General features: G+C 35.1%; 3 protein-coding genes across 7 annotated transcripts; 1 reads left to right on the forward strand and 2 right to left on the reverse strand.

The window, feature by feature from the left end:
• Positions 1-619: 619 nt before the first annotated feature.
• LOC108630349 (uncharacterized) lies at positions 620-3,724 on the reverse strand. The gene has a single exon (XM_018033620.2). The coding sequence runs from the start codon at positions 3,709-3,711 to the stop codon at positions 3,370-3,372; it is 342 nt and encodes a 113-aa protein (XP_017889109.1). The 5' UTR covers positions 3,712-3,724; the 3' UTR covers positions 620-3,369.
• A 30-nt stretch (positions 3,725-3,754) lies between these two features.
• On the reverse strand, positions 3,755-22,345 carry aPKC (protein kinase C iota type). 3 transcript variants are annotated; one of them, XM_018033616.2, is made up of 10 exons: positions 22,087-22,345; positions 21,777-21,856; positions 20,403-20,620; positions 10,421-10,471; positions 8,158-8,243; positions 6,167-6,455; positions 5,150-5,602; positions 4,470-4,942; positions 3,945-4,060; positions 3,755-3,865 (listed from the first exon to the last, which is right to left on the reverse strand). In XM_018033616.2, exons 2-10 carry the CDS (start codon positions 21,827-21,829, stop codon positions 3,778-3,780), a joined length of 1,827 nt encoding a protein of 608 aa, XP_017889105.1. In that variant the 5' UTR covers positions 21,830-21,856; positions 22,087-22,345; the 3' UTR covers positions 3,755-3,777. The 3 variants fall into 3 exon arrangements, with proteins under 3 accessions (XP_017889105.1, XP_017889106.1, XP_017889102.1); XM_018033617.2 differs by lacking the exon at positions 22,087-22,345 and having other exon boundaries at positions 20,403-20,579; positions 21,777-21,858; XM_018033613.2 differs by lacking the exons at positions 21,777-21,856; positions 22,087-22,345 and adding an exon at positions 17,504-19,519 and having other exon boundaries at positions 20,403-20,485.
• A 37-nt stretch (positions 22,346-22,382) lies between these two features.
• On the forward strand, positions 22,383-26,152 carry LOC108630281 (uncharacterized). Of its 3 annotated transcripts, XM_026817979.1 has the most exons (8): positions 22,383-22,588; positions 22,664-23,201; positions 23,690-23,752; positions 23,883-24,020; positions 24,089-24,250; positions 24,369-24,666; positions 24,737-24,900; positions 24,979-26,152. In XM_026817979.1, the coding sequence occupies exons 2-8, from the start codon at positions 23,154-23,156 to the stop codon at positions 26,146-26,148; spliced, it is 2,043 nt and encodes a 680-aa protein (XP_026673780.1). In that variant the 5' UTR covers positions 22,383-22,588; positions 22,664-23,153; the 3' UTR covers positions 26,149-26,152. The 3 variants fall into 3 exon arrangements, with proteins under 3 accessions (XP_026673780.1, XP_017888957.1, XP_017888959.1); XM_018033468.2 differs by having other exon boundaries at positions 22,383-23,201; XM_018033470.2 differs by having other exon boundaries at positions 22,383-23,201; positions 24,746-24,900.
• Positions 26,153-26,158: the final 6 nt, after the last annotated feature.

Below are 26,158 nucleotides of genomic sequence, written 5' to 3' on the forward strand. Positions count from 1 at the left end.
GCTAATATTAAAATTTATTTATACATTATGTATATATATATATATATCAGACAATTGATAATAGTCATAGAACACAGAAACACAATTTAGAATTTATAAAAATTCTATCAACATCTCACATATACATACAATATAACAATAATCGATACAATTTAAAAAACGTAATTATGTCAATTATATAATTATTACTATACTATGAAACATTGTTAGAATATATCGTCATTATAAAAAATGATAGAAACAGTTGAATTACTTCTCGTCAATCAATGATTTATACAAACAAATCGAAGAAACGAATTCGCCGATTAAAACTCCTGTCTGATCCTATGTATTATTCTTCGTTATAATAATGTAAATAAGCGCTCTACACGTTTCCGGTCTCGATCGTTTCGTCATTAAAAACTAAATGCGTTGCGCAAAAAACTTTGTCTCGGTGATTATCATATGTTATCGTATATGCAATTAATATTCTTCATTATATATCGACTAACGAATATATACCTTTCGAACAATGCCGCTTAAAATTAGTATAATTACATTTAGTGTACAATTTTCGTTCGCTATTGCGACTTATCGTATCGTTCACTATGGAAAACTGAGTTTCAAGAACAACAAGGCATAAATTGTAAAATTCCTTCTCGTATAATATAATATATATATGTTATATGTGTATACATATAAATGATAACAAGCATCCTCTTTTCACTTTGAGCGCTAACAATAGAATATTCAAATGATATAGAATCCAATATCGTCCTATATTTACTTTTATCATCGTAGTCTTCAATTACAGCAGCAACCCATATCGCCTGCTTTCATTCAATAGAATTCTTATTTGTGGAACTGTCGTGTGGAACATATTTTTTGACACACGAAAAATCATTTTAGTTGGTATTGACCAGCGATTAAAAAATAATTTCAATGATTATATGTATATTTTGCTTCTCTTAATATGAACGCTACAACGAAACACAATGATTTTCATTTCAAACATTCAATGTACAGTAGTAAGAATACTAATGTGAAATAATTAGAAGGTTTAGTTACAAATGTGGAATGTTGAAATTATACAGTCTGTTAGGTGTGGTAAATGAAAGTACAATGGTTACCTTTAAATTATGTACATGCATAAATATATATACATTTAGTATACAGGGCGAGGCACTTAAAATAAAACCGAAACATAATGGTCGAAACCACATTTTGTTCCAAAAATAATCAACACTTTATGCTCGAGGACATATAATTTGTTCGGGAATGTTTATCTTAAAATTTACTATTGATATGTATGGCTTCTATATGAATAGATAACTATATGTATTAAAATAATACTTCACGTTACGCGATAACGTAAAAGTATTTGTTAACAATAGGAAATTGTTTATGAATATAATAAACACAAAAGAAAAAAAGTCAATGATTTCTTATTTATTAAGGGACGAAATTATTTTGGAATGTTTTATTAATTAATTCGTGAAATTATACGTAAACATTATAGTTAAGTAAAAATAACGAGTAATTTGGTGTACATAGAAATACAGAGGAATGTCGTACAAAATATAATTCGTGTTTTATTAACAAAAAAAAAAACTTAAGATCAGTGCACCTAATCGTGATCGTAGTAATACAAAAAAAGTGTAATACAGTATCGAAGACTGCGTACAGGCCCGTTCTCCTAGTTATTGCATCTTTTTTAAGAAAATATATATTATCTCTGTTTCTCGATAATACGTAACATTTTTTTTGTTCTAGCCATGTTTTATACGATTGTTCATAACAGAGGAAGAAATGAAACGCAATAGTCTCAGAAATGAGAACGATTACTCGCTGATGAACGTAGAATTGTGTTTAATTCGATTGATTTAAATAAATCAGTGCATTAATATGAAATCTTTAAAAGAAACGGTTGTTTTCGTAAAAGAAAAAATGTCTCACTCTGCATAACTCAGTATACATATTAGGCATGTGACAACGCTCAAGGAAAATTGATTAATTTCGTATAAAACTTCTTTCGTATAACGCGCTTTGGCAATTTCATTTTCGTGTGTATCCTTACGCTAACTACCTTTCAGGTAAATCTAATTCTCTGTTCTTTTTACTTTTAACGTTTTCTTTTTATATTTATAGTAATCACAGGAACGAACAATTGTCAGCAGTAAATGACTTTAATGAAACGGCAAAAATAAGATAAAATTGCACAAAATCACGGCATTCTCAGCTCTCATTGATCGAAGAATAATTGAAGTCTATTCTTGGTAAAAAGAATAGCACGTATAAAAATTTATTAATCTAATTAAGCACGGGGCGACACAAGTTTTCTGAGATACAAAAAGACGCGTAAGTGGAAGACATTTAATTTATGTTTCTATAAAAATGATTAAATGCCTAAGATTGGTATTAAAAGTTTGGAAGTCATGGCAATACACTGTTAAATAGAATCATTAATGAAACGATGCCATTTAAAATATAGAAATGTATGTGCCATTTTGTGCAATTTTATTCTTACCAAAAATCAGATTATATCATTCGACAGGCATATCAAATGATCATGATCAAAATCATTTACTGTATAATTCGTACGTTCTTGAAGCACAAACATAAACGTTTTGAAAACTGTATAATACTATACTGTGATGTGATTAAGACTTCTTTCCTATTTTTCCTCTCTTTAATATACATTCAACAGTTTCCTCATAAAAGTGTTTCTCTAATATATCATAGCTTTAAACAGTTCTTATACGTATGTGTATATAAAAAAAGAAAAACATAGAAAAACAGAGTTAGTTTCTTTAGAAATGTTATAGTTATGTTCGCTATATTTCCTTTCTCAAACATAATTATTAATCTATCATATACAGTATTCTTGCTTAAATAGATATTAGTTCGTTAGAAATATTCTGTTGCTATTCTTTTCTTTTAACGAATTAGGTTCATGCAAGCGGTATAGTAGATCGTACAATGCTCGTAATTATTAAATGGAACGACTGCACAACTGAATGGCATAGCATCTACGCGATTAATCGAAGCACTCAGGTACATTTTCTGTTTTTATTTTTTTGTTACTTTTAATTCATTTCGTCTCTAGAAAATAGCTGAAAATAATACCCATTAAATACGTTAGAATTGCAGCACCATGTGAAAGAAGAGTTCAACACGATCGTATCGTGACGTGTGGCGCATAAAATGAAATACATTCGTTTCCTCCTCTCCAGATACTTGATGCAAGGAATTCTCGTCAAAAGTTGATACTTGTTTCGTTATACAAGGTCTCTCTCTCTCAAATCTGTTGCTCGATCTACAAAATTTATATTTAACTATCGGATTAGAGGCAATCGTATTTCCGTAATATTAAACAAGCCCTTATTTAGCTTAATTTAATGGAAGGCAAAACATTTGCTTTAGCAACCCCTTCTTCGGGCTTTCGTCTTCCTCGTCGTCGTAATTCTGTTCGTCGTAGTTGCTAATGATCTCATTGTTATTGCTAGAGCCGTACGTGACGTCTGTGATACTTAGAGAACTGGAGCATATCGGGCTTTCGTATCGGAACGGGAAAGGTGGCGATAACCGATACTCATTATAATTATTGTCGTTCTCATTCTCCTCCGAGTATGTCATTAAGAAAACGTTGTTATGATAACCTCGATTCTTCGGGCCGATGTTCAATAGGGGGTCGATCCGGAGCTTGGCCAGCTTATCCTGCAGTTCGTACATGTAACACGGTTGGAGCTGTCGCTGGTTGTTTTGATTGTGACGAGGCACAACAACGAGCGGTTCTTGTCACACGCAGTCTTCCAGGGACATCAACAACGGATTCACGTACTCGAAGCCCTCGAATTCGCTCTGATCGATCTTGTCAATCACCCTCCTGGAAACCGATAAAATCGAGAGTTTATATTATATTCATCGATTTCTATCGAGAAATCCTTTTTCGTTAGGAAACTTACGGATCATCCGGTGTCAGATGAACTGGTTCATCTGTAAATTCTGGTGGGAAGTTTGCCAAGTCACGATCAGAATCTAATCTCGGTTTATAAGGCGGTGTCACTTGTTTTTGTTCCAACTGAAAAATTAATATACGAGATATGTAATATATATACTGCATAATCAATATCTCATGCATACTTGTCTGGTAATACGTACAGGCAGTCCCAGAAAACGCTGAACAGTCCTTTATTTCTTACGTTATGGGAGATAGATAGAAAACTTTCCATCAAAACATGTGTCCCGTTTTGAATCGTTCAAGTTCCGTATAAAAACTTTTATCTAACTCCTATAACTTAGGAAATAAAGGACTGTTCAGTGTTTCGTGGGACACCCAGTGTACGGGGTTCTCTTATTAAATTGAAATCAATCAAGATACATTGCAAATATCGAAGCGAACTACTGAGGAAAGACGGTCGCCATTTTTATGGCCTCCCTATATTTGTATCCACGCGTATAATTTAATACTTTTACGTAACGAGAATTACCATTTCCCAATCTATCGCCTTGAAGAACGGATGGGCGACGATATCGAGGAAACCGGTCGGCCTCTTGCCGCAGCCTAATCTTTCGTTCGGATCTTTGCAGAGGAAACCCTTAAGCACGGAAGCTGCCTTAACCGACAACGACCTCGGTATACGAATCGTTTTCTGTAAAATCACTTGGAACAGATAATCCTCGGTGTTTTGGTCCGGATTTTCTGATGCGCCTGCTATATCGAACGGGCTACGACCAGCAAGCATCTCGTACAAGAGTACGCCGAGCGCCCACCAGTCTACAGAAAAACTGTAATCTTCACCGCGTAATATCTCGGGCGCTATGTAATTCGGAGTGCCACAGAACGTCGCGGTAGTATCTCCTTCTCGCACCCCTTCCTTGCACATTCCATAATCAGTCAGCTTCACGTGTCCTTCGTGATCGAGCAACACGTTATCCAGTTTCAAATCTCTATATATTATACCTATAGACAGATGAGATGCCTAAAGTCGCATGGAGAAACAATTAAACGTCTGAAATTTATTACTATTACTTTTCAATTATTATCATTGCTATTTAATACCAGAGATTATAATGTATTTAATATTTGTAATAAATTATTCCATCTTCTAAGAAGTACAGAAAACTAAAAATGAATATTGATATTTATTAGAAGAACGTAGCTTTTCACCTTTCTCGTGTAAAAAGTTTAAGGCGAGACTGATCTCAGCCGCGTAGAATCGGGCATGCTCCTCCGGAAGACGACGTTGCCTCTGCATATGGAACATTAGATCGCCACCGCGTACGAATTCGATCACGAAGAAGAGCCGAGAGGGCGTCTGAAAGCAGGAATGAAGTCCCACGAGGAAGGGATGATTCGAGGCGGTCTCGAAAACGTGCTTCTCCGTTTGAACCCAATCGATGTCCTCGTCGTCCGTCACTAAGGCCTTCTTAATCACTTTCATCGCGTAAATCCTCTTCGTCCGCTTCAATTCTACCATCAAAACTTTCGCGTAGGAACCACGACCGATTACCCTAATCAGTTCGAAATCATTTAACGAGTATTGCCTCTGCATATCATTCGAGTTATCCGCATCGTTCAACATATCCAACGGCAATTCCTCCCTTTCTTCATTTCCAGTTGCTGCAAGAATGTTCAATCGTCGTTTCATTTTATTTTCTATTTAAATAAATATTCATGTACACAAACATTTTTCGATCGTTCCAATGTTTCTACTACTAACAGTAATACTTGTTTTAATAGTAAATTTCTCTTTATTCCTGAATTATGATTTTAAATGTTGAATAAAGGGTTTGCTAACTTCTGATCAACAAATTTTTATATACTTTCTTGCGTGTCTCCAAAAAGGTAATTAAACTATCCACGAACTCTCTTGACCTTCTTGATATTAAACCTGCATTCGAAAATCGCAGTTAACAATAACTGCTCTTTACGAACAGTCTCTTTAATCTTTAGACCGCCGACATTAATTACGTGAAAACGATTTTAAAACGTCACACAAATATAATGTGATTATATCAACGAAATATGTTATACATATAAAGTACTCATTAATTCATGAGCCGATATTTCGGTTTTCCGGCGTTTTAAAGGTTAAACAATTCTGTGATGAAATGCAAACACTGTTTCTTTAAGACTTATTTCATAATCTTTGAAACGATAAATGAAACTTTCAATGGCTCTTACGATTGCGTGAATGTTCCTCGATGATTGGCGACTCCGAGATCTCATCTTCTAGATGAGTTACCGGGCTGCATTGAACGGAATCAAGCTGTTGTTGATCGCCGTTTCTGTCGATTGCCTGCGACTCTGTGCTTTGTATCTGTTGCTGCTGCTGCTGCTGTTGCACGCTCAGGCATGGCTTTCGCACCACCTTGTGACACTTCTTGTGCACGAGCAGCTTGCATTGGATGCATTTGAATCCTTGCCGACCTAGCCCCCAAATCCGATCCTGGCAGAACGCGCAAAACGCTCGCTACAGAAATTCAGAGAAAAATGTTACTTGTAAAATTGCCGGCCTCCTCGTTCATCGAGATCTTGAGAAGGGTGCAAGCTAATTTGAAAAGATTAAATATACAAATGTAAATCATTAAATTAAAAAACATAAACGTTACCAGTTTCTATCAGATCAAAATCATTCATGTGAAGTTTCTTAAATATTATATTACCTGAAAGGATTCTAAGTGTGTCTACGCATACATTACTGATTCTAAAAATTGACTACTATAGAACATAATCGTGCAAGAGGATGTTTGACCAAACATTGGGAAAAGTTTTGTGTATCTACTTTGAACAAATATCCTCTTAACGAAGCTCGCTATTTGTATAGAAAAAAATAATCAAATTCTACGGTACACTTCGTGTCCTTACGGTTCACGCTAAAATATATGGATTGACTATTCGCCACTGGAAATGACCAGACCACCTACATCATTCTCATTTTGAAGCATTCAATGAAAAAAATGTATCGTCGTCGGATCGATTCGACGCATGAAATAGAGAAAATAAACGGTCGACGAGTTCACTAGCCAGCAAGTTCCTCTGATCAGGAATTACAAATCTATCCGCCATGGTAAGATGTTTGCTTCTGGGAACGGTGACGTGTAGTGAAAGAAAAACGGTAACGAGGGTGTCGACGTGCATGATTGCCGCAAATGTGTCGAGAAATAATACAAAATAATGAGTGAAGAAGAAAGAAAACGAGGAAAGTAACGCTGCCCTCCTTTCAGCATCAATTTCGTCGACAGTTGTCTGATCGTTGAGACAAACTTTAACTTCGTAACTTTCTTCGGTGATAATTATTTAAGGTTGTATAAACCATAAGGTCTCTGTGTGAATGAAAATGAAAATTTGAACTTTTAGGAAGAATGATATTTAAGGAGAAGTGATGTTTATAAAATTGTTCGACTTGTTTTTTTTTAAGTCAGGCAATTTTTATCATATAATCTCTAATATTCTAAGATGTACATAGTTTTGGCACTTTTTGATAGGTACCTAACTTATAACTGTTTACAAGTTCTACGATTTACTTTAACTTACTTCTTATTGTCTATCTTAAATGACATCCTCGAAGTTGATATTATTCCAAGTTTAAAATATTCTTAAAACATGTATTAACAATTGTACGAAATTACTAAATTCTGTCTTCTTTTTTAAGTTCCACCTAGCAGTATAGGAAATTCTATCAAAATCTGATTGTCAATGCTATTATTGATAGAATGATTTTAATAGATTCTTAAAATATCTAAAATTTTCCACGATGTTTTATTAACGTAATATCTATTAACTGTTAAAACTTGAGTGTTTTGTTATCATTTTTATTAAGGGCTGATACAACCTTAAGTTTACTTCACTCTCGAACAAGATAAGTTTCGAAATTTTTGGAACGATATTAGAATACTGATAAAATGATACAAACCTACTCAGTTTCGTAGAAACCAGAAGTCTGTTAATTGACATTCGCTGTGAACAGCAAAACTATCCGAAAAGCAGTTAGGACAAGTAAATTGGACTGTCTCTAAAGTACTAGAGAGTGCTCTAACTTTAATCAAAGGTTGAAACTATCTCGAAAAACGTTTTAATTAGTTAGATAGGACGTTTCAACTAAGGAGGGCAGAACAGTGGTGGCGGGCAGGAGCTGGGTTGGGGGTCAATAAATTGAATGAAATGATGCTTACCCGATTGAAACGTTTCGCTTGAAATATATGACCATTCACTCGGTACAGCTTCCTCCATCTACGTGCGCCGCGTCTGTAGATGCTTCCTTTGGAAAATGAAAAAACGTAAATATCATGGAAGAACCAGAGGAATGCGTTCTTCAGTCTGTTCCGGTTTTTTGTCACACAGTCTTTCCTTCCTTAGTCAAGTGAATGTACATACGGTGGTCTACGTAATTTTCACAAACTGTATTTTTGATGCAATAACCTTAGACGAAAAATATAGACCGAAGAATACGACTCATTAATTTTACACGAACACTTGATCTTTAACACTAAACCTATCGGGTGCTGGTTAACTGTTTTCGAATTCTTACATGAGAAATTTGTTTTGTCATATTTGTAAAAATTGTAATTATTATTTAAATGAACACTAAATTGCACTCTGTTATATTAGTGAATAAGAACTATCGGTAGGTTTAATGTTAACCAGTAACGCCGAACTGCGAAGTAAAGGAAGAAGTATGATTTGTGACAATTATGTGGGCCACTCTGCACGGTATTTAAGACAGGCAAACGGAGCGCTCGTGGCACGCGTGAATTCTGTCGCATGCCTTTTAATAAACGCTAAATCGCTCTCCGGTTAATTACGACAACGAGTGTGTGCGCGTGTTCTGAAGTTAAAATTAGAATATGTATGTATATTCCCGTTGGAATACCGCACTGGAGCATCTGCAGTAAAACCGCGATCGGCCCGAGGCCCTCCATGCTTCCCGATCGTCGAAAACTATCGCGCATATCTTGACAAGGGCGAAACGACTGTGCGTAATAATAATAGTAAACATGAGAAGAAGAACAACGCCGCGGTGTTTGAAAATGAAACCCGTGAAATCATCTGACGACCCGATGCTCCTTTTTAGTACGTCGACTTACCAACTCCGGAATACCAATGTTTTTACTTATATTTCCATACACAATAGAACGTCGATTATCCGGATGAAAAACGAATTACTTATACCTACTGTTAAGTCCATAAATATTCGTAGACGTCTCAAAATTGAATAACATTTTTAATGTTAAGTTCAATGAATTAATTCTTTTTAGATATAAGAGAAATTAGTTTAAAATATAATGTATTATAAGTTTGTAATTAATGTAAGTATTGTAATCAGCATGAATGAACTCACATGGATTTACAAAATGTATGATCTAAATATTCATTAACGATATTTATGTTATATAAATATTCATGAAGAAAAGCAGTCCTAGAAACGATCTTTTTATTTTTTATTTAACTCCTACCAATTGCACTTTTAAAAAAAATTTCTTTTAATCTAATAAATTTCAGGAAAATTCAAATCGCTTTCGTAAGGCATCTATTCTGTTTTAGAGGCTATCTGAATATTGTCCTCGACTGTATATACGCACATGTTGAAACTATGTATTTAACAACATGCACATTTTCCAAATTTCATCTTTTGAAACTGATTATTCTAAAAATCACTTATCCGAACTAGTTTTATCCCAATTAGTTCGAATAATCGTCGTTCTATGGTGTATGATTTTCCTTATTGTCCTCTATAAGATTCTGTATATGATTCTCCGTAAGATTCTCGATAAGATTCTATTTGTCATCTTCATTTATATGATTCTCCATAACAAGATACTCTTCGTAGCATGAAGATGAGTTAAAACAGCATAAAATGTAATAGTGTATTCTCGAGTCAATATTACACCTGACTCTTGATTTAATTAAAATAATGGATTCATTATTTTTGTCAATATACACACGTTCATGATGATAGAAATAAAAATAAGCGCATTGAAATCGCCGATGTCCCATGAGAACTCAAAACGAAACTTTGATTTCGAATGCAATAAACTATTAGATTGTACCAAATGAAGTAACTACTTTTATTGATTGCTTTTCAGAATTAACACTACAATTACCAGACGAATCAAAATGACGGGTTTGTAATAGAGAAATGCTTATTATACACAAAAAAGTCGATAGATCTACTGTTAAAGTGAGTCTGAGTCATGTGGTACAAACTAATAAAATTCGAAGGGAAGAAGCGTCGGGACGATGGGGAATGAGAATTATTTTTCTCTTCCTCGAACGTGAATCTGATATCCTTAGCCAGGTCTAACTTAATAGAAACTGAAACTTAATTATTCTTCGAACAACTCGCTGGCTAGTATTTATGTACAATATCGAAGAATTGGCAAAGTGCGGAATATAGCATATGTTAGAGATTTGGATTAATTGGCAACGAGTACTCACTGTCTTCTCCTTGACAAGGCATCCCTGGTGCAGGCGGCACGTTAGGAAAAACTGTAACAGAAACACGAAATCTCTCATTTTCACACGTCATTTGTTTCTCGTGTTTTACAACATTGAAAGAAGGATGCAGAAACTGCTAATATAACAATTTCAATAATGACTAGACTGCGGATTTGATGCATGTAGAAAAATAGAATATGAACGCTCCCGCAATGCTTAATGAAATATCAAAAGCTGAGTACACAGCAAAATATTTAAATGATCAAAAGATTGCTGTATAAAATGCATCTCTTAAATATTTTATTTTGCATAAAAATCCGCAGCCTGCTGATAACTATTATCTCGAGCAAAAGTTTAAACAACATTTCAACTACAGTAGACTGTCTGGTGAAATTTTCATTACTTTATGATTCGTTAAAATTATTTAATATAACATTTATTGCATAAATGTCGATTGAAGTTTACCGTAGATGTTCTATCATTCTAAAAATTCATAAACATAACAAATCGAGCAATTTGATGAATGCAAGGTGACGCAGGTTTCGCTGATCGCACAGAGTGTCTTGAAATTCGTAGTAGGTACTCTGAACGATCGGCATTAGGGCATGGAACGAATGTCTCATAAATATTCAGTCATGCAAAACAACAAGGCATCGCTATGTTAAAAATTAGTCCGAGGATCCACTCGTTTCGATAATTAAACTCATCGTTACTCGTGTATCTTTTTATTTTTGTATAATAATTAATTAATATACGCATGGTTTACGTACATCCACAATGGTTAACGTGACTTTCTTTGTCACTTTTGTTCGATCTACAAGAAGAAAGATTTCTACTTTAGTCTGAGGGGGAGATTCTCTTTTGTCAAAGCTATTTTCACACACAGCATTGCAAATTTAACTAAACTTAACTTCTCATACATGCTGGGAAACGAAATCTTGTCTAACATTGATTAGATTTTAAATAAATCGTATCATAACAATACCAGGAAGTCGTTCATGCCAAACGATTCCAAATTGCATGATTATAATATAGGAAAATCAAATTAAACTGGTACCAATATTAAGCACATCGATTCGTTTTTTAAAACATAGAAGTAATTTAATATACATTTAACAAATATGGATATAAAAACATTAAATAGATGGAACTAACATGGAAACAAATATATGCCATTTTTATTCATTATTTACATGAAACATACTTAGTTATTTTTACATCTGATATAAATATTATTATAGAGTAAAATGTGCTTAATATATTTTCCTTTGTTACATTGGTTTGCTTAAATCATACAGCATTTCGCTTTTTACATTTGCGTTGAATGTGAAATTTCTACAGAAACAAAAACTTTCTTCGCCTAACGAAACACCACCATGTAAAATAATGAAAAACTGAAAAGCTTAAGGATGTATTGGCTATACAGTCAATCCCAAAAGTTTATATACCTTAGAAAAACGCATTTCCTATAATTAAAAAGAAATCAGACGTCGGAAGAATAATGCTAATAATAAATAGCTACGTGCTAAAAAGTGTAGAAGGAAATATCCAATTAAGTATTGACGCTGACGGAAATTTTTTTTTTCAAAATTGCGAAAAATGCTTCAAATAAAAGTTGTTTTCCTTCTAAATTCGATATTTAACGAGTTACGTATGATTATTTGGCATTTTATTGATGTTGACAAAATCCGACCATCCCAGCGTCGAAACGGCGAACTTTTGGCAAAAAATTTCATTTTTCCTTAATTACTCCTAAACCGTTGAATCTACGGGAAAATTGTATAGAACCTAGTTCTTCCGACGTCTGATTTCTTATTAAAAAATGCGTTTCTAAACTGCATAAACTTTTGGGATTGACTGTATAGACAATACATCCTTAAGTTGTAAGCTAAGAAAAAGGAAAAGTACGGGCCATGCTCCGTATGATCAAATATCTGTAAAAACCTTGTTATTACATTTACTGTTGTATCACTGTCCCAACATCACTCAATATTGCAGCAACGTTGCAAAAATATTGTACTGCAAGATCGCGATATCTCAAACAATGNTTCGATATTTAACGAGTTACGTATGATTATTTGGCATTTTATTGATGTTGACAAAATTCGACCATCCCAGCGTCGAAACGGCGAACTTTTGGCAAAAAATTTCATTTTTCCTTAATTACTCCTAAACCGTTGAATCTACGGGAAAATTGTATAGAACCTAGTTCTTCCGACGTCTGATTTCTTATTAAAAAATGCGTTTCTAAACTGCATAAACTTTTGGGATTGACTGTATAGACAATACATCCTTAAGTTGTAAGCTAAGAAAAAGGAAAAGTACGGGCCATGCTCCGTATGATCAAATATCTGTAAAAACCTTGTTATTACATTTACTGTTGTATCACTGTCCCAACATCACTCAATATTGCAGCAACGTTGCAAAAATATTGTACTGCAAGATCGCGATATCTCAAACAATGTTGCTGCAGGATTGACACAAATGAATTTTTGAAAATACAGATGGTATTTATATAATATCTTTACTCTATAATTGTGATTACGATTATGATCTTCTTTATCATTAATTATATTACATTTTGCCAATAATATCGATATAACAATTACATAAAAATCGTGAGAAACGTTACTGTAACATTACTATAATGCTGCATTGCAACGTATAAATGCACTGTTGTTGGAGTGATGCAGCAACATTGCACGATGATTGCAATGTGACAGTGTTGACGATACGTTGTTGCAATATTTAGTGCTATTGGGGTGTGTTAAATTTCACCTTGATTCGCAGTATCAAATCATGCACTCGACTGACAACGCTGGAGATAAAGCCAAATAAGACTGTTATCATGTGTGAAGTATTCTTTTCTTTGAAGAATCTATATATACCGAGAGAATGTAATCTTTTTAAAAAATATGCAAATGTATCGGAAGACATGTGCAAATTCTTATGGAAAATTAAACAAAATTTAATAAAGCAAATTTAGATCGACAATAAAAGATAATGAACACATTTAATTTTGATTGCATAAAAACTGCAGCTGTTAAGTTTTATGTTTAGAATTTTTATTAATTTTCTTAAGTTTGTTTTAGAAATTACAGTAAATGTGACTATAAGTGTTCTTCATATGTGCTCGAAAATTGAGTACTCAGTAGGGTGTTAAAAATCGAGATATTCAACCCCAAAGCTGAATCGTTTAAGATCGCTCTGACCATAAGTTAAAATAGTGACACATCTTTGAAATTTTGCAAAGAAATAGTTATTGTCATATTCAACTCACATGCAAAATTTGGAAGATATTGAGAAGCTTCTTTTTACATTATATCAATTTGAAATTAACATGTGTTAACATTAAAAATTATTGTTACAACGATGTACTATATATACGATGTTACAATAAATGAATATGAAAATAGTAGTTAAACAACTTTAGTAATTATTAAAAATTCTCTTAATTATTCATTTCACCAAATTCCAATTAAACTTTGACCTAAAATTAAACCAATTGACTTTCCAATGCAAGTAGGTATATAGAAAATCAGAGAAAACACTTTGTTTATAATCCGTACAACTTTTTGCGGAGATTGTATAGCCAGAACGGCCTTAAAAACAGCAAATAAAAGTTTTGTATTCGCGGATGATCCTGAAATAATAAAAATATCAGAATAATCGATATTCTAATTTGAACTAGATGCATGTAGCAGCTTCCTTCTAATAAGACCATCCCTACCATCGACCTCTTTCGGTACATTATTCGGTTGCGCGACGTTGATTAATATTTCACCTCGGCGTAACAAGCTTCGCACAATTAAAATTTTCATCGTCGACGAGCTCCGGGCGCGCTCGTCGACAAACGACACTCCACCGCTCCTAGCTCGTGTGCCCGTAATCTTTCTAAATCCATACTTTGCCCGGGAGAGGAATAAGAAAAAACTCGAAAGCTCGTCGAGCAAGGTAAAATATCTAGACGCGTCGCGCTTCAACATCTCGCCGGTCTAATTCTCGGTTCTAAAGTCTACTCGACTCGGTCATAATTAAAAAACGAGTTGCACGAAGTACTGTGTATCTATGTACACACAACACAAGTATACTGCTATCCAAAAAAATTCAATACTAACACAGCTCATTCATTATGTACGAAGTCATCATCGTGTAATATGTCTTTTCGTTTGACTTTCTTTCAACGCAAGGGTGGAAAGAATTGAAAAAGCACTGGAAAGAATTTACAGAAAGAAAACAGAAAGAATTTGGTGTGGCAAAAAAATAACGATGCTGTATGTAGCAGATACTTTAGCACGTAATATCTTAATTTTTAGTGCTTAAACGATGCACTTAACTCTTAACTTATCTTACTTAAAGCAATTCTGGAATTTTAACAATGTACTTGTTTTATCGGCTTGTAGTGATTATCTATAAAATTGGAGAACGATTCGCTCAGTAATGTGTTTACTAGTTCTGAGAAAGACATGATCACACCAAAGCTCTTCTTTATAAAGACGATTACGTACAACTGACGAGTAACGTTGAGCAAGATAAAAATGTAACTGTTTTCAAACTACTAAAATTGCATTTAGTTATTGTTCTGTCACACCTCGTGTACGTGATGTTTCCAGTACTCACGGTCTACCAAATACAAGAAAGAAAAGGAGAGATAACGATCAGTATTAGGTTTGAAAAGTAGTCAGCTATCGCGAAGTATGTATGCCCTGTACTGCTTCTCTTACTTCCCGGGCTGATCATAAAACGCCCGCGGTTTCGATAACGGATAACATTGAATTCAATTGATGCGATCGTCGTTATCGCTTTTATCGGCGTAGTTAGCCAGATATACTGTAGGCACGAGAATAGCTGCTGCTGCTGCTGCTGCCTGGCTGCTGCAATGTTGATTTCAATGTCCGCCGGTTACATTTCACGTCGTGTTTAATCGATCGTTACGAACTATCGGACCGAACCCAACCCCGACGAATTAAATGAATTCTTTGCACGCTGTTCCAGTTCTCCCAACGCAACGATGCTGCGCTGACCGATTTGGGAAAAAGGGTCGGACGACTCTCGACGTGTCACGGTCGTACAATAAAACTCCACCGAACCCTCCGTTTCACTTAGCATTAAGGAAGTACTCGTGTAATTTGAGTTATTTTCATTTCGAACAAATCCATTGGGTATTTTAAATACCTGTTGATGATTGTTTTCACTTCAAACAAATTCATTATGTATTTTAGATACTTCTACAAAAAATTCCTAAAAATGTTAATATTTAATTTTGAAAAGTTAGTCTGAATATTAATGGGAATACATAACGTATATACTATTTAGCACATTTGGTAAGAACCACGATGTTTCAAATAAAAAACGTTTCTGTTTAGTACAGCTTTATTGGGCATCATTGGTAAAGTGTTACAGGGGTGAAACGTTATTTTGATTCATCTTAAATATCTTCTATCTACAAGAAGATTTGAAAAACCTTTGAATACAATAAGAGAAGCAGGAACAATAAGAGAGAATGTGACAGAACGTCACGTGAATCCAAGGGACAAAAATACGTTTCGGGGGATATACAATTTTAACGTCATTCTTGTCTTCTCGAGTGAAGAGCTTCAGCATTGTTTTATTCTTAATACGATACTCTTCAGCATCCTTCAGGAACTGTGTAACCTTTATGTGTATGTATATATATATATGTGTATAGAGGTACAACCTTTTTCATTCTTAGTAAGTCGAGGAACAATAAATCTCTCAAGTAGATAACTACAGTTTATCTAAAAATATAATAATTTAAAGGTTGTGTAACGACACATAAAATTTCTAATTGTCCGTCGGAAGTATCCATATATTATTTTCAAATATCATGCAAAAATTCTATATTCTATTTTATTACATTAATTCTTTCAAAGACTAAACCTAGATAGTGTCACAACGTATGATATAATTTATAATTTAAAATAGACAAAAGTTATATGCGGTATTTTTAAATCTAGGTTCAGGTACTTTAATTCAAGTCTCAAAGATTTTGTATAATTTGGCACGTGGAGGATGACATTCAATTTGTTAACTGCGTATATTCATGTAAAAAACTTTTACCTTCAAGGCAAAAGCATATGCGTTAGTTATTACGCATTAATGCAATTACAACAAGTTAAATTAGCTACCAATCGCTAATGATAGTTAGACTCAAACAGAAGCAAGCAAGTAATCCTAATTCTAAACTCGTGTCAGTATATGTTGCCACTTCACGCGTCTTGAACATTTATTTACACTTCACATATCAATGAGTATTTGAATAAATATTTATCGTCTTTTAAAGTTAATCAATACTGTATTAGTATAATAATAAAAACGGAGAAAATCGAGCACTCACTAAAATAATAATCGAAAAAGTCGACGATAATGACCCTATTCATTACAAAACAGCTCATTGAAACATTTAATGATCACTGATGCAACTCTTTTCTGACTCGCTTCGTCAGATTAGCGGACCATCGACTAAAGAATAGTTACGACATTTCCGTCGTACGAACGTTTACTAGAGTCGTGCACTCAACGGTATCTGCCGAGAGGATTGAAACGAATTTTCGGATGCGTATATGTGCAAACGGTGACACTCATCGTGGATCGAACAATACCGACCGGAACGTAATGGCAATGGATACTTTAGAAATTATCGGACACACATATAGAAATAGGCGAAAAGGCACGGTGACATAGATTAGATAAGCGCACATGTTATCACGCCGCAGTATCAAAAACACACACGATTCTCCGCGATCGATATCCTCCAATTCCATCCGAGCGCTTGAACAGTGTTCAAACGTGTAATAATACTTGATTCCGATTAACGATTAAAACCAGCTGTTCACTAAAATCGATAACCGTACGCAAGATAGCTACGTATGCATGTATGTATTATGTATGTATATACGTGCAGTATGTAACGAAGAAAGAACGTAATAGAAAATAAAAAATGAAAAACTGCTAATAAATCAAAGAAAAGAGAAAGGCGTTCGCTAACGATCGTGCGTTGCAATGGGTTCGGCGGAACTTAGTTTTCAGTTCGTTTTAGCAAGGAGCCAGGTCAAGACCTACCCCAGGTGATGTCGTTGAACCAAAATTGCGAGGATCCGGTGGAGTCGTCGATCAGGGGCGGCATGGGTGCTCCCGCGTCTGATGTCGGATTACATGTTCCATGCACGAGACACGTATTAGTCCCTATAGCTCGGTTAGCGGTCGCGTACATCATCTCTGTCGCGGTGACCTCGTCGAGGTCAAGCTCGGACGTGTCGTCCAAGCCCTTGTCGCAGATCAGCTTGATCCTGGAGGAGGAGGTGCCCGGCTGGGCGAATATATCGTCGCGGGGACTATTGTGGGGCGAGCATTCGCTTCGCAGACTGGCCAGCGGCTGCTCATACTCGGCCGAATCGCTGCTCGGCGACGGCGGATATGTGCTGGTATTTAATTTTATCGGCCGCTCCCTCGGTAGTACTTGGATGCCGGTGGAAGAGGTCGAAGGTCCACCTTCGATGACAGGCGGTATCCTACGCCCTGCAGCGGCCGCAGCCGCCGCCGTAGCCGCGGTGTAAGAATAGAAGGAACCACCCTGTATCATGCAGGGTGGTTCCTCCACTGCGGCGACAGCACCGGGAACTGTGGACACGGCAGAGGATGTGGTGATACCGGCGAGCTCACCTTGTATCTGCTGTACGCCGTACATCCCCTGTGAGACGGCCGTCGTCGTTTCAGCCTGATGGTACTGCTGTTGCTGTTGCTGATGCAATGTCTGATGCGGCTGCTGTTGTTTATCCTTCTCGCGACGGGGTGACCGACCCCGATCGCTAACCGACGTTGCGCTCCAGTAACCCCAAGCCATTTCGCGAGCAGTTTACCCGTATTTATCTCGACGATTTTTCCTTCCTATCCCGGCTGTCTGATATCGTCCACCAACAATCGTCCACCACTGGTTCCCGTCTTTTGCTCGCTATTACCCTCTACAACTCCCACCCCTAAGTTTTCCCTACTTTCCTTCTGACGGGTACCGGTGCGCACGCTCTCGCCTCTCTCTCCGTCTGTCTGTCTCGCTTCGCCTCGCCGCTATCTTCCAGCGGAGGATATCGCTCTCCTCGTTACTCGTACGCAGTTCTCTGTCCTCGTCTTTTACCGTAGCCCGACCTCTTGCAGGAGAACCCGGCTGAGAATGCGACGAGTCAGCGCGATCGATGCTGGTTTATCGCCACTTTTGCAACCTCTTCTCGCTGACAACACCGATTGTTAAAGGTACGTTGTCACAACCTCTCGACATGAATCGCGGACCATTGAAATCTGCCGCAAAGCCTTCACTCTCGTTGCGAGTGCCGTTATCGTTGTTCGCCAATGTTTCACTGGCTAATCAACGCGCCACTCTTTCTCTCTTCTCCTTCTCAGCTTTTTTTGCTTCGTTTCAAGTTTCTATTTTATTTGGAACACCGTCCCCCCGTTCCTCTTTTACCTCTCTCTTTCTTCTTTTTTTTGGTTTCTCACTCGATTTTGTTTGTCAAGACCGAGTCTTTCGATAAGGTATAATAATATCTTTTAACGTTCGAACGCGCCTCGACCGGTCTCGGTGCGGATGCGTTTCGATGGAGAAAGTTCGTGGCTAATCGGTCCGCGTAAGAGTATCGACTGCTGCCGCGGGATTCGTTAACTACCGCCGCCGCCCGACGCGCTTTACTCTACGAAATGCGCAAACGCTGAAATAAAGGCACACTCCGGGAAACAGGAGTGATTTCTCTTTAACAAACTACCCGACCCTTTTCCTTTCTTCACCGCCTATTTCCCGTACATCCCGCCCCTTTCGTTCACCCTCTTATCCGTTTCTTGCTGTTCTTCATCCCCACGCTCCTCGCCCATTATCGTTTCTTCGCTGCCTTCCTTCCCCGCTGTTTATCTCTTTCTTATTTTCACATTTCTCTCCTCATCCACTCATCAGTTATTCTCAATTATCGTTTCACTTCTCGTATGTTTCACACCAGCTTCTCATCTCTGTTTCTTCGATCCAAGTAATTCTTGCTCCAATCCCTTTCCTCTTTCGCTTTTGCTTCATTACGACTCTCTTCATTTTTTAAGTCCCTTGGAGAATCAAGTGCGTGGGTGGAATATGATATGTTTAATGCGAATTATAAATAGATATGATCATACAGAATAAAATAAATTCCCTAATTATCCCATCCTATCATTAAGTAGGTAATCGTTTTCAATTGTTTCAAGATGTTCGTTAAAGAGTATTTAACACGAGAGAGAAAGAGTAACGACCACGTCACTCAATCGAGTTAAACGCTCGGCTCGCCATTTGTGTTGCAACGCAGTACGTAACAATACGTAACTGTTTAGAAAATGTAAAGAACATTCAACTGGTAACATTTTACAGGCGTTACGGTAATAATTACCACGAATTTTTATGGATTTCCAGCAAATTACATTAAGAACTTGGAAATGGGTATAATATGCAAAAATATAGTTAATACGATAGTATTCCGCAATATTTGAAAAGTTGTTTGACAAAGAATTACGTTTAACTAATTACTATATTACACTGCACTACATTATACTGAACGTTATTTAATATCACACAATGAATAATAATGCGCGCATACCAATTAGCACTTTGGAAACAATTTTCGTATTATCGAGAACTTTAAATTAATATAACGTGAATCCTGTAAATTTATAAATCATTTAATTCCAATGAAACCTTTCAACAGATTTCTAGTGATCAACTAAACACGATGCAAATATAAAATTAATTCCCAACAAAACTCGTTAAGAAATAATTCATATTTCATATAGATGTTTTCCATTGATATTTAGAAAATGGGAATCTTCTATATTTGAAAATGTGTACAAAGCTAGACATCGTGTATAAAATACAAATTATCTAGTGCTGTTGGTACATTATGTACAATATAAAAACGTCCTCTCTTAATTCGTGTAAAAGTTTATAAGAGACACTTACCATGTATAGTTATTTCGGTGTCCTTTTCCAATTCGGAGAGGCGGAGCGCCTCATCCAGTTCCTGTTGGGAAGCGATTCTGCATGGGTCTCCCTCGTCGTCCACCCATTTCATGGTGAACTGATCCGGTCCCGCGGTACCGAAACCACATATTGTACGCATTTCTTCCCGCAGTGTATCTACCGAAATTCCAGGAGTGATATACGTAATCTGCACTTCCCTAATACAAATATAGATCATTACAATCTTTTTTCATTAAAGCTAATTAATAAGATTTGATTTGTTGCTGTATTAATATGTATAGTATTTCATTGCATCAACATAAAAGCAATAAACAAGGAATTACATAAAATCAAAAAATACAGAACTGAGATGTCGGTTAGAATACATGTATAAAACAATTTTATCAATAGACTGCTGATTTTATGCATTCATAGAAAAATGGTAGACAGAAAATATAAAAACTTCATTCAATGTTTAAGGACATAGAAAATATCTAAAGTGAAATTTATGATTTGATTCGAAATGATTGTGATTTTTAAAATACAAAAGAAATTCCTATTAAGATTTAATTTTCTACACTGACATTCAAAAATTATTTTGCATGAAGACAGCAGTATACTTATCAATTTTGTAATTAATTTTTTTTGATAATGTGATTTTTATACAAACGCAGTAATTAAACAGTAAATAAACCTCTCAAAAATAAATAATTTTAAGACAAAAGTTGAATATACTATTAGTACTTTGAAAAATTCAACAGAAATCCGGCTTTGAACAGGAAATGGTAAGATATACTATCTAACAGCAAATTCACATGTGCTATATTACAAAACTATCCGTTTTACTTCTCTTTATTTTGAATACAACAAAAATATATACAAATATCTAAAATCTGTTCGATTATCTAATCTAATGCATTAGACTATACTACTTGTATACATTTATAATTAAAAGGATTTATACAAGGATATAAAAATTATAATAATATATCACTAGAATGCAGATTTGATGCATTTATAGAAAAATTATATCTACAGAAGATAAAAAGAATACTTGTCATGTGTAAGAATATTAAAAGATAAGATATTATAATCTTTATATAATAAAATATATCTTTTTAACTGATAATATAAATATTTTACTTTGCAGAAAAATCTGTAGTCTACATATAACAATACATTGTCACGTATTATTTAAATAATGTTAGCTATATTTATATGGTCGTAATAATTGGCTCATTTTATATAGAACTTCTATAACCAAGTTAATATTAAGCCTTTGCCGTGCACATGGATATTTACTTTTATGATAAGAGGTTATTTTTATAGTACAAGGTTACCACATCAAATCATGAAAAGAATTATATGATTTACCCATTATAAACAATTTTCACTCGAATATCATCATTGTCTGTTTGTGTAGGCATTTTTATTCGCTATGGACGTCCACTTCTCTGAAAGAAAAAGGAATAATTAACTTAAGAGGATTTTAATTATATCAGGAGTATGAAACGTTTAACGAAATGATTAATCGGAAATCGATTGAACATTTTTGAAATATATTTTTATAAACAATAAAATTGAGTCGATTCAACTGAAATTGATCGGTCGAACGTTTTGTTAAGTTTAATAATAATCACCTAGCGTGAAATCTGGATATATTCGAAAGTATTTAAGTACTTGCCTTGATTTAAATGCACGTATGATTTCTGATTCACCACGATGGGTCTCGTTGGAAATTTATTTAATTAGTTCATCCGATAAGATATTTCTGTTTTGACCCTTCAGCGGAACGAAATGATCGTTTCTTAAAGTACTGCCGTACTGCCTAGAAATAATCATACAACGAACACAAAACTCAAAAACACTTAACACAGCAAAACGCGTTGTCACTTGGCAGCCGCCATGTTTATTAGATACACGTTCTTCGTATATAAGGAGTACATATTCTTTTAAAACAACGCATACATGTGCATGTGATTTCATACCATCAGAGAGAAAGTTTTTCTCTCTGATATGTATGTACAAGAGAACGAAAGAACCATTTTTATCATTTGAACTGAACTTGTCAAATCGCTGCGAGAAAAAGCTGGGAACAGCACTAGTATGGGGAACATACAAATCCCGGGTGGTCATTTCCTCTCTGATGGTATGATGCACACAAAACAAAAATAGGATTGTCGATTGTATGTTTTAATCAATAAAACAATGAAAATTCCTTGTAAAGATAATATTAATATAACAATGAGAATTTCTTTCAGAAAACTGTACACATTCTACTTTATGTCAACGTTTAATTTGTTAAGTACATTGATTAAACGATTAACGAACAATATTTTTAATATGAGACTACAATAGGACAATTGTTTAGTAATTATAAATAAAATGTCGAAATTCGTTGACAATTTTTTAATCTTTTATGTGATCGGTATTTCAGTTGCAGAAAGTTCCATGAAATTATTACAGGTTCCTCTCGTACCTCGTCTTACAATAGCTCGCTCTTAGCTGGCAGCTGGGTATACGCAGGCAATTCGATGAAGTACGGTTTGATTCATTCACAAGTGTCTGCGATGTTCCTTGTAATTGTTTAGCATTGTTTCCCTTCAAAATGTGAATGACAGCTAATCATTCCGTTCGGCATCAATTATAAAAGTTGTTCATGATTCGGACGATCGTTACATGCATAGAAACTCAGAATGGATTGAATTCTCGCGTTATTTAAGTTGCTTTAAGTGTTAAAGGGAGTGAAGAATGGACGTTGCGGATAACGCTGACGAAGCTTTAGATCCTCGCATACAGGTAATCGCATTTTCGTTATCATTTTTTTGTTCCCTTATTGTTGCGTTAGCGTATAAATTTTTCAAGGCACGCCCGACTGTAATAGGTTATATGCGTGAATAATTGATTACTAAACGCCGATCGTAACGCCTAATACAGCCTGGTACCATGTTCCACTTTGCTTTCACTTTGTTTTTGTTCGCAAGGAAATAATGTAAACATGATATTTAGCTATCTTAATAATATTTAAGCAATAATTCTATGCACCATCTATTTAAAGTACTTCAAATGTGTGATCATGTGTATTTTTAACTTGCTTGTATTAACAGCTAATCAATTCTCGTTAAAATAATTGTTATGTTGAATAGTTACGAGTTAGTGAAATGATTATTCGATTGTTATGTTAATTTTTTATGTTCTACCACTGAGAATGTTACGATACAGACGTTGTTTACTGCAAAATCTTTTATAAGTTTTCTTGTTTCTAATAACGAATTCAACATTTTTAGATTGAGTTGGAGAATTTAAATGATGCGACTGACGATATAAACAAACTTGAAACGGAATTAGATGTGAGTTCTATTAATTCCTTTATGAGATCGGTCATTTGAAAAAAATAATGTTAATAATACTTAAGCATTTCGTATTGAAAACAAATTTAAGTTCATGAAATAAACTTAGAAAATGCTTTTTATTATACAGGAAGCTCACACAGCTTTTAGACAGTTGTTATCCGAGACTACGAAAAGATTAACAGAGATAATAAATAAAGTAGGGAACAGTTCTGTCGAGAGGGCACGATGTTATTACGAAGCGCTGGAGGAAGCGCGTCAAGCTCAGGTGAGAAACGAATTGATAAACCTGTTAGATTGTCAGATGAGATAAAATGAAAGAAATACTTTATGCAGGTAAAATGCCAGCAGCAAGCTCAACAGTTTCAAAGAGCGAGCGAAATTCATGCAGCAGCAAAGGAAACAGTGGCATTAGCTGAAAGTAGATTTATGTCTCATCAGCATGAATGGAATTTCGATCAAGCTTGGCAGGATATGTTGAATCATGCAACTCTTAAAGTAAGTCGAATATGAAACGCGCTATATTAAGTCAGTGTGTGTATTAGGTCTCCGAAGTCTCCAAATTCAAAACCAGAATACTCCTTTAACTTATTTTAATCTATCATCATTGACCCAGGTCATGGACGCAGAAAATAAGAAAGCGGAGTGTGGTAGGGAACATTATAGAAGAGCGATATTGTTTCACGATGCCGAGAAAAGATTGCTACAGTTAGCTGAAAAACATCACCGACACATAATAAAGGCGCGCCCGTACTTTGAAATCAAAGCACAGTGCGATCAAATGTTGGCGACTCAGGCAGAGCGAGTCGAATGTTTGCAAAAAGCAATACAAGACGCAAAGACTAATTACTCCACGAGCCTTAATAGATTAGAGGAGATCAGTAATCAAATACATCAACAACGCAAAGATTTTGGTATAATATTTAAATTATATAACAGATTAATCTCCTCAACTCTTAGATAAAAAAAATTATATTTTTCTAGATTTTATAGCTAACGGGCCCAGGGAACCAGGCGTCGGCGCAGAGTTAGTTAGTCCACAAAAGACTGGAAGCTACGACATGGAATTTACTCAATTAAATGGCAATAAACTAAAAGATATTACAAAGAATCAACTGATCAAGTACAATAGAATAGATAATTACAATGTTAGTAAACGCGTTATGACCGTTTTTGCCATAACAGAAATTTTCTACAAAGATTTTCAGTTCACTGTTATGTTACAGAATGTTGAGTGTCAATTACAAGAGGATGCCGAGCATCTTGGCAAGAGATCTGTGGACGGAAGCGAAGCGACGTCCTCGCAATGGGAATTAGAATTAAAAACTAACATGGACAATGTAAATAATTTATCGCTTGAGAATTCTGTGCTCGACAGAAACGGAGAGCCGTCTAATTTACATTTTTATAACGACGAAAGTACAAAATTGAAGGATTTAACGCAGAAATTAAATGTTCTAGAAAGCAGAGATTATTCTATAAAAAATTTCAATCAGTTGAAGAAATTGTCCGAAAATTTTCAAACATTCAGAAGTTCGTTTGTAAATATGCCGTTAATGACGCACTTTGAAGAATCACATAACGAAGTCGCAGATTCGATGACGTTAAGCAAACAAAAAATCGGTTTAAAGATGAATGCATCGAAATCTTTGAGTAACAGTCCTATAAAAATGAATATATTTAATTTAGGCTCAAGGTTTACAGAGAAAGGAATATACGAAAGTATAGCAAAATATGTGCCAAACAACATTCTCAACTTTGGCTTTAGTAATAACAAATCTCAAAGCAGTAGCGATGTTAATCTATCGTTTAATATGGATAATAATTCAGTAGAGAAGTATCACAGTTTAAATGATATCGTAGACGATAAGACTGATAATCTCGAATTTGATCCGCATGACACAAATCTCAAGCATAATGCCCAATGCTTTACAATGAAACAAGCTGATGATAATTGCTTAAATACTACAAAAGAATCGCGTTCTGCACAATTAAATAATTATAGTGATGTAAATTCGAAGTCGAAAACAGAACAAACATCTGTAAGAAAATCGTTATTCTTATCTTCCAGCGCTAATTCGTCGCCGATAAAAGCAAAACGAATCACTCGTTTGTCAAGTGAAAACTGCTTAAATAAAAAGGTGACAGATGATCTGAATGAATCTGCTGTTGCACAAAAACGAAATGCTGAAAAGCGGTTGAACGAATTGCCATTACTATCGTTATTCGAGAAAGATAATTCATTAGAGAACAGCAAGAATAAAAGTTTCAGTATGGTTAATTTAGGTAAACCGCGGGACACTATAAACGGTTTACAGTTGAACAATGTAATAACTTTAAGTACAGAGAGATTGACATATTTGAAAGGCGATTCGTTCTTAAGAAATGTAAGATAAAAAATAATAA

The sequence above is a fragment of the Ceratina calcarata genome, unplaced genomic scaffold (genome assembly GCF_001652005.2).
Source record: "Ceratina calcarata isolate Rehan_Ccalc_2016 unplaced genomic scaffold, ASM165200v1 scaffold72.2, whole genome shotgun sequence".
Classification (NCBI taxonomy): Eukaryota; Metazoa; Arthropoda; class Insecta; order Hymenoptera; family Apidae; genus Ceratina; species Ceratina calcarata.

Coding starts and splice junctions, on each gene's coding strand:
- LOC108630281 (XM_018033468.2), top strand. CDS start 23,154: ATGGACGTTGCGGATAACGCTGACGAAGCTTTAGATCCTCGCATACAG. Junction 23,753..23,882: donor AACTTGAAACGGAATTAGAT/GTGAGTTCTATT, acceptor TTTATTATACAG/GAAGCTCACACAGCTTTTAG. Junction 24,251..24,368: donor TGAATCATGCAACTCTTAAA/GTAAGTCGAATA, acceptor TCATTGACCCAG/GTCATGGACGCAGAAAATAA.
- aPKC (XM_018033613.2), bottom strand. CDS start 18,284: ATGGCTTGGGGTTACTGGAGCGCAACGTCGGTTAGCGATCGGGGTCGG. Junction 10,472..17,503: donor GTTCAACGACATCACCTGGG/GTAGGTCTTGAC, acceptor TTTCTGTTACAG/TTTTTCCTAACGTGCCGCCT. Junction 8,244..10,420: donor GCCTTGTCAAGGAGAAGACA/GTGAGTACTCGT, acceptor CATTTTCCAAAG/GAAGCATCTACAGACGCGGC.
- LOC108630349 (XM_018033620.2), bottom strand. CDS start 3,711: ATGTACGAACTGCAGGATAAGCTGGCCAAGCTCCGGATCGACCCCCTA.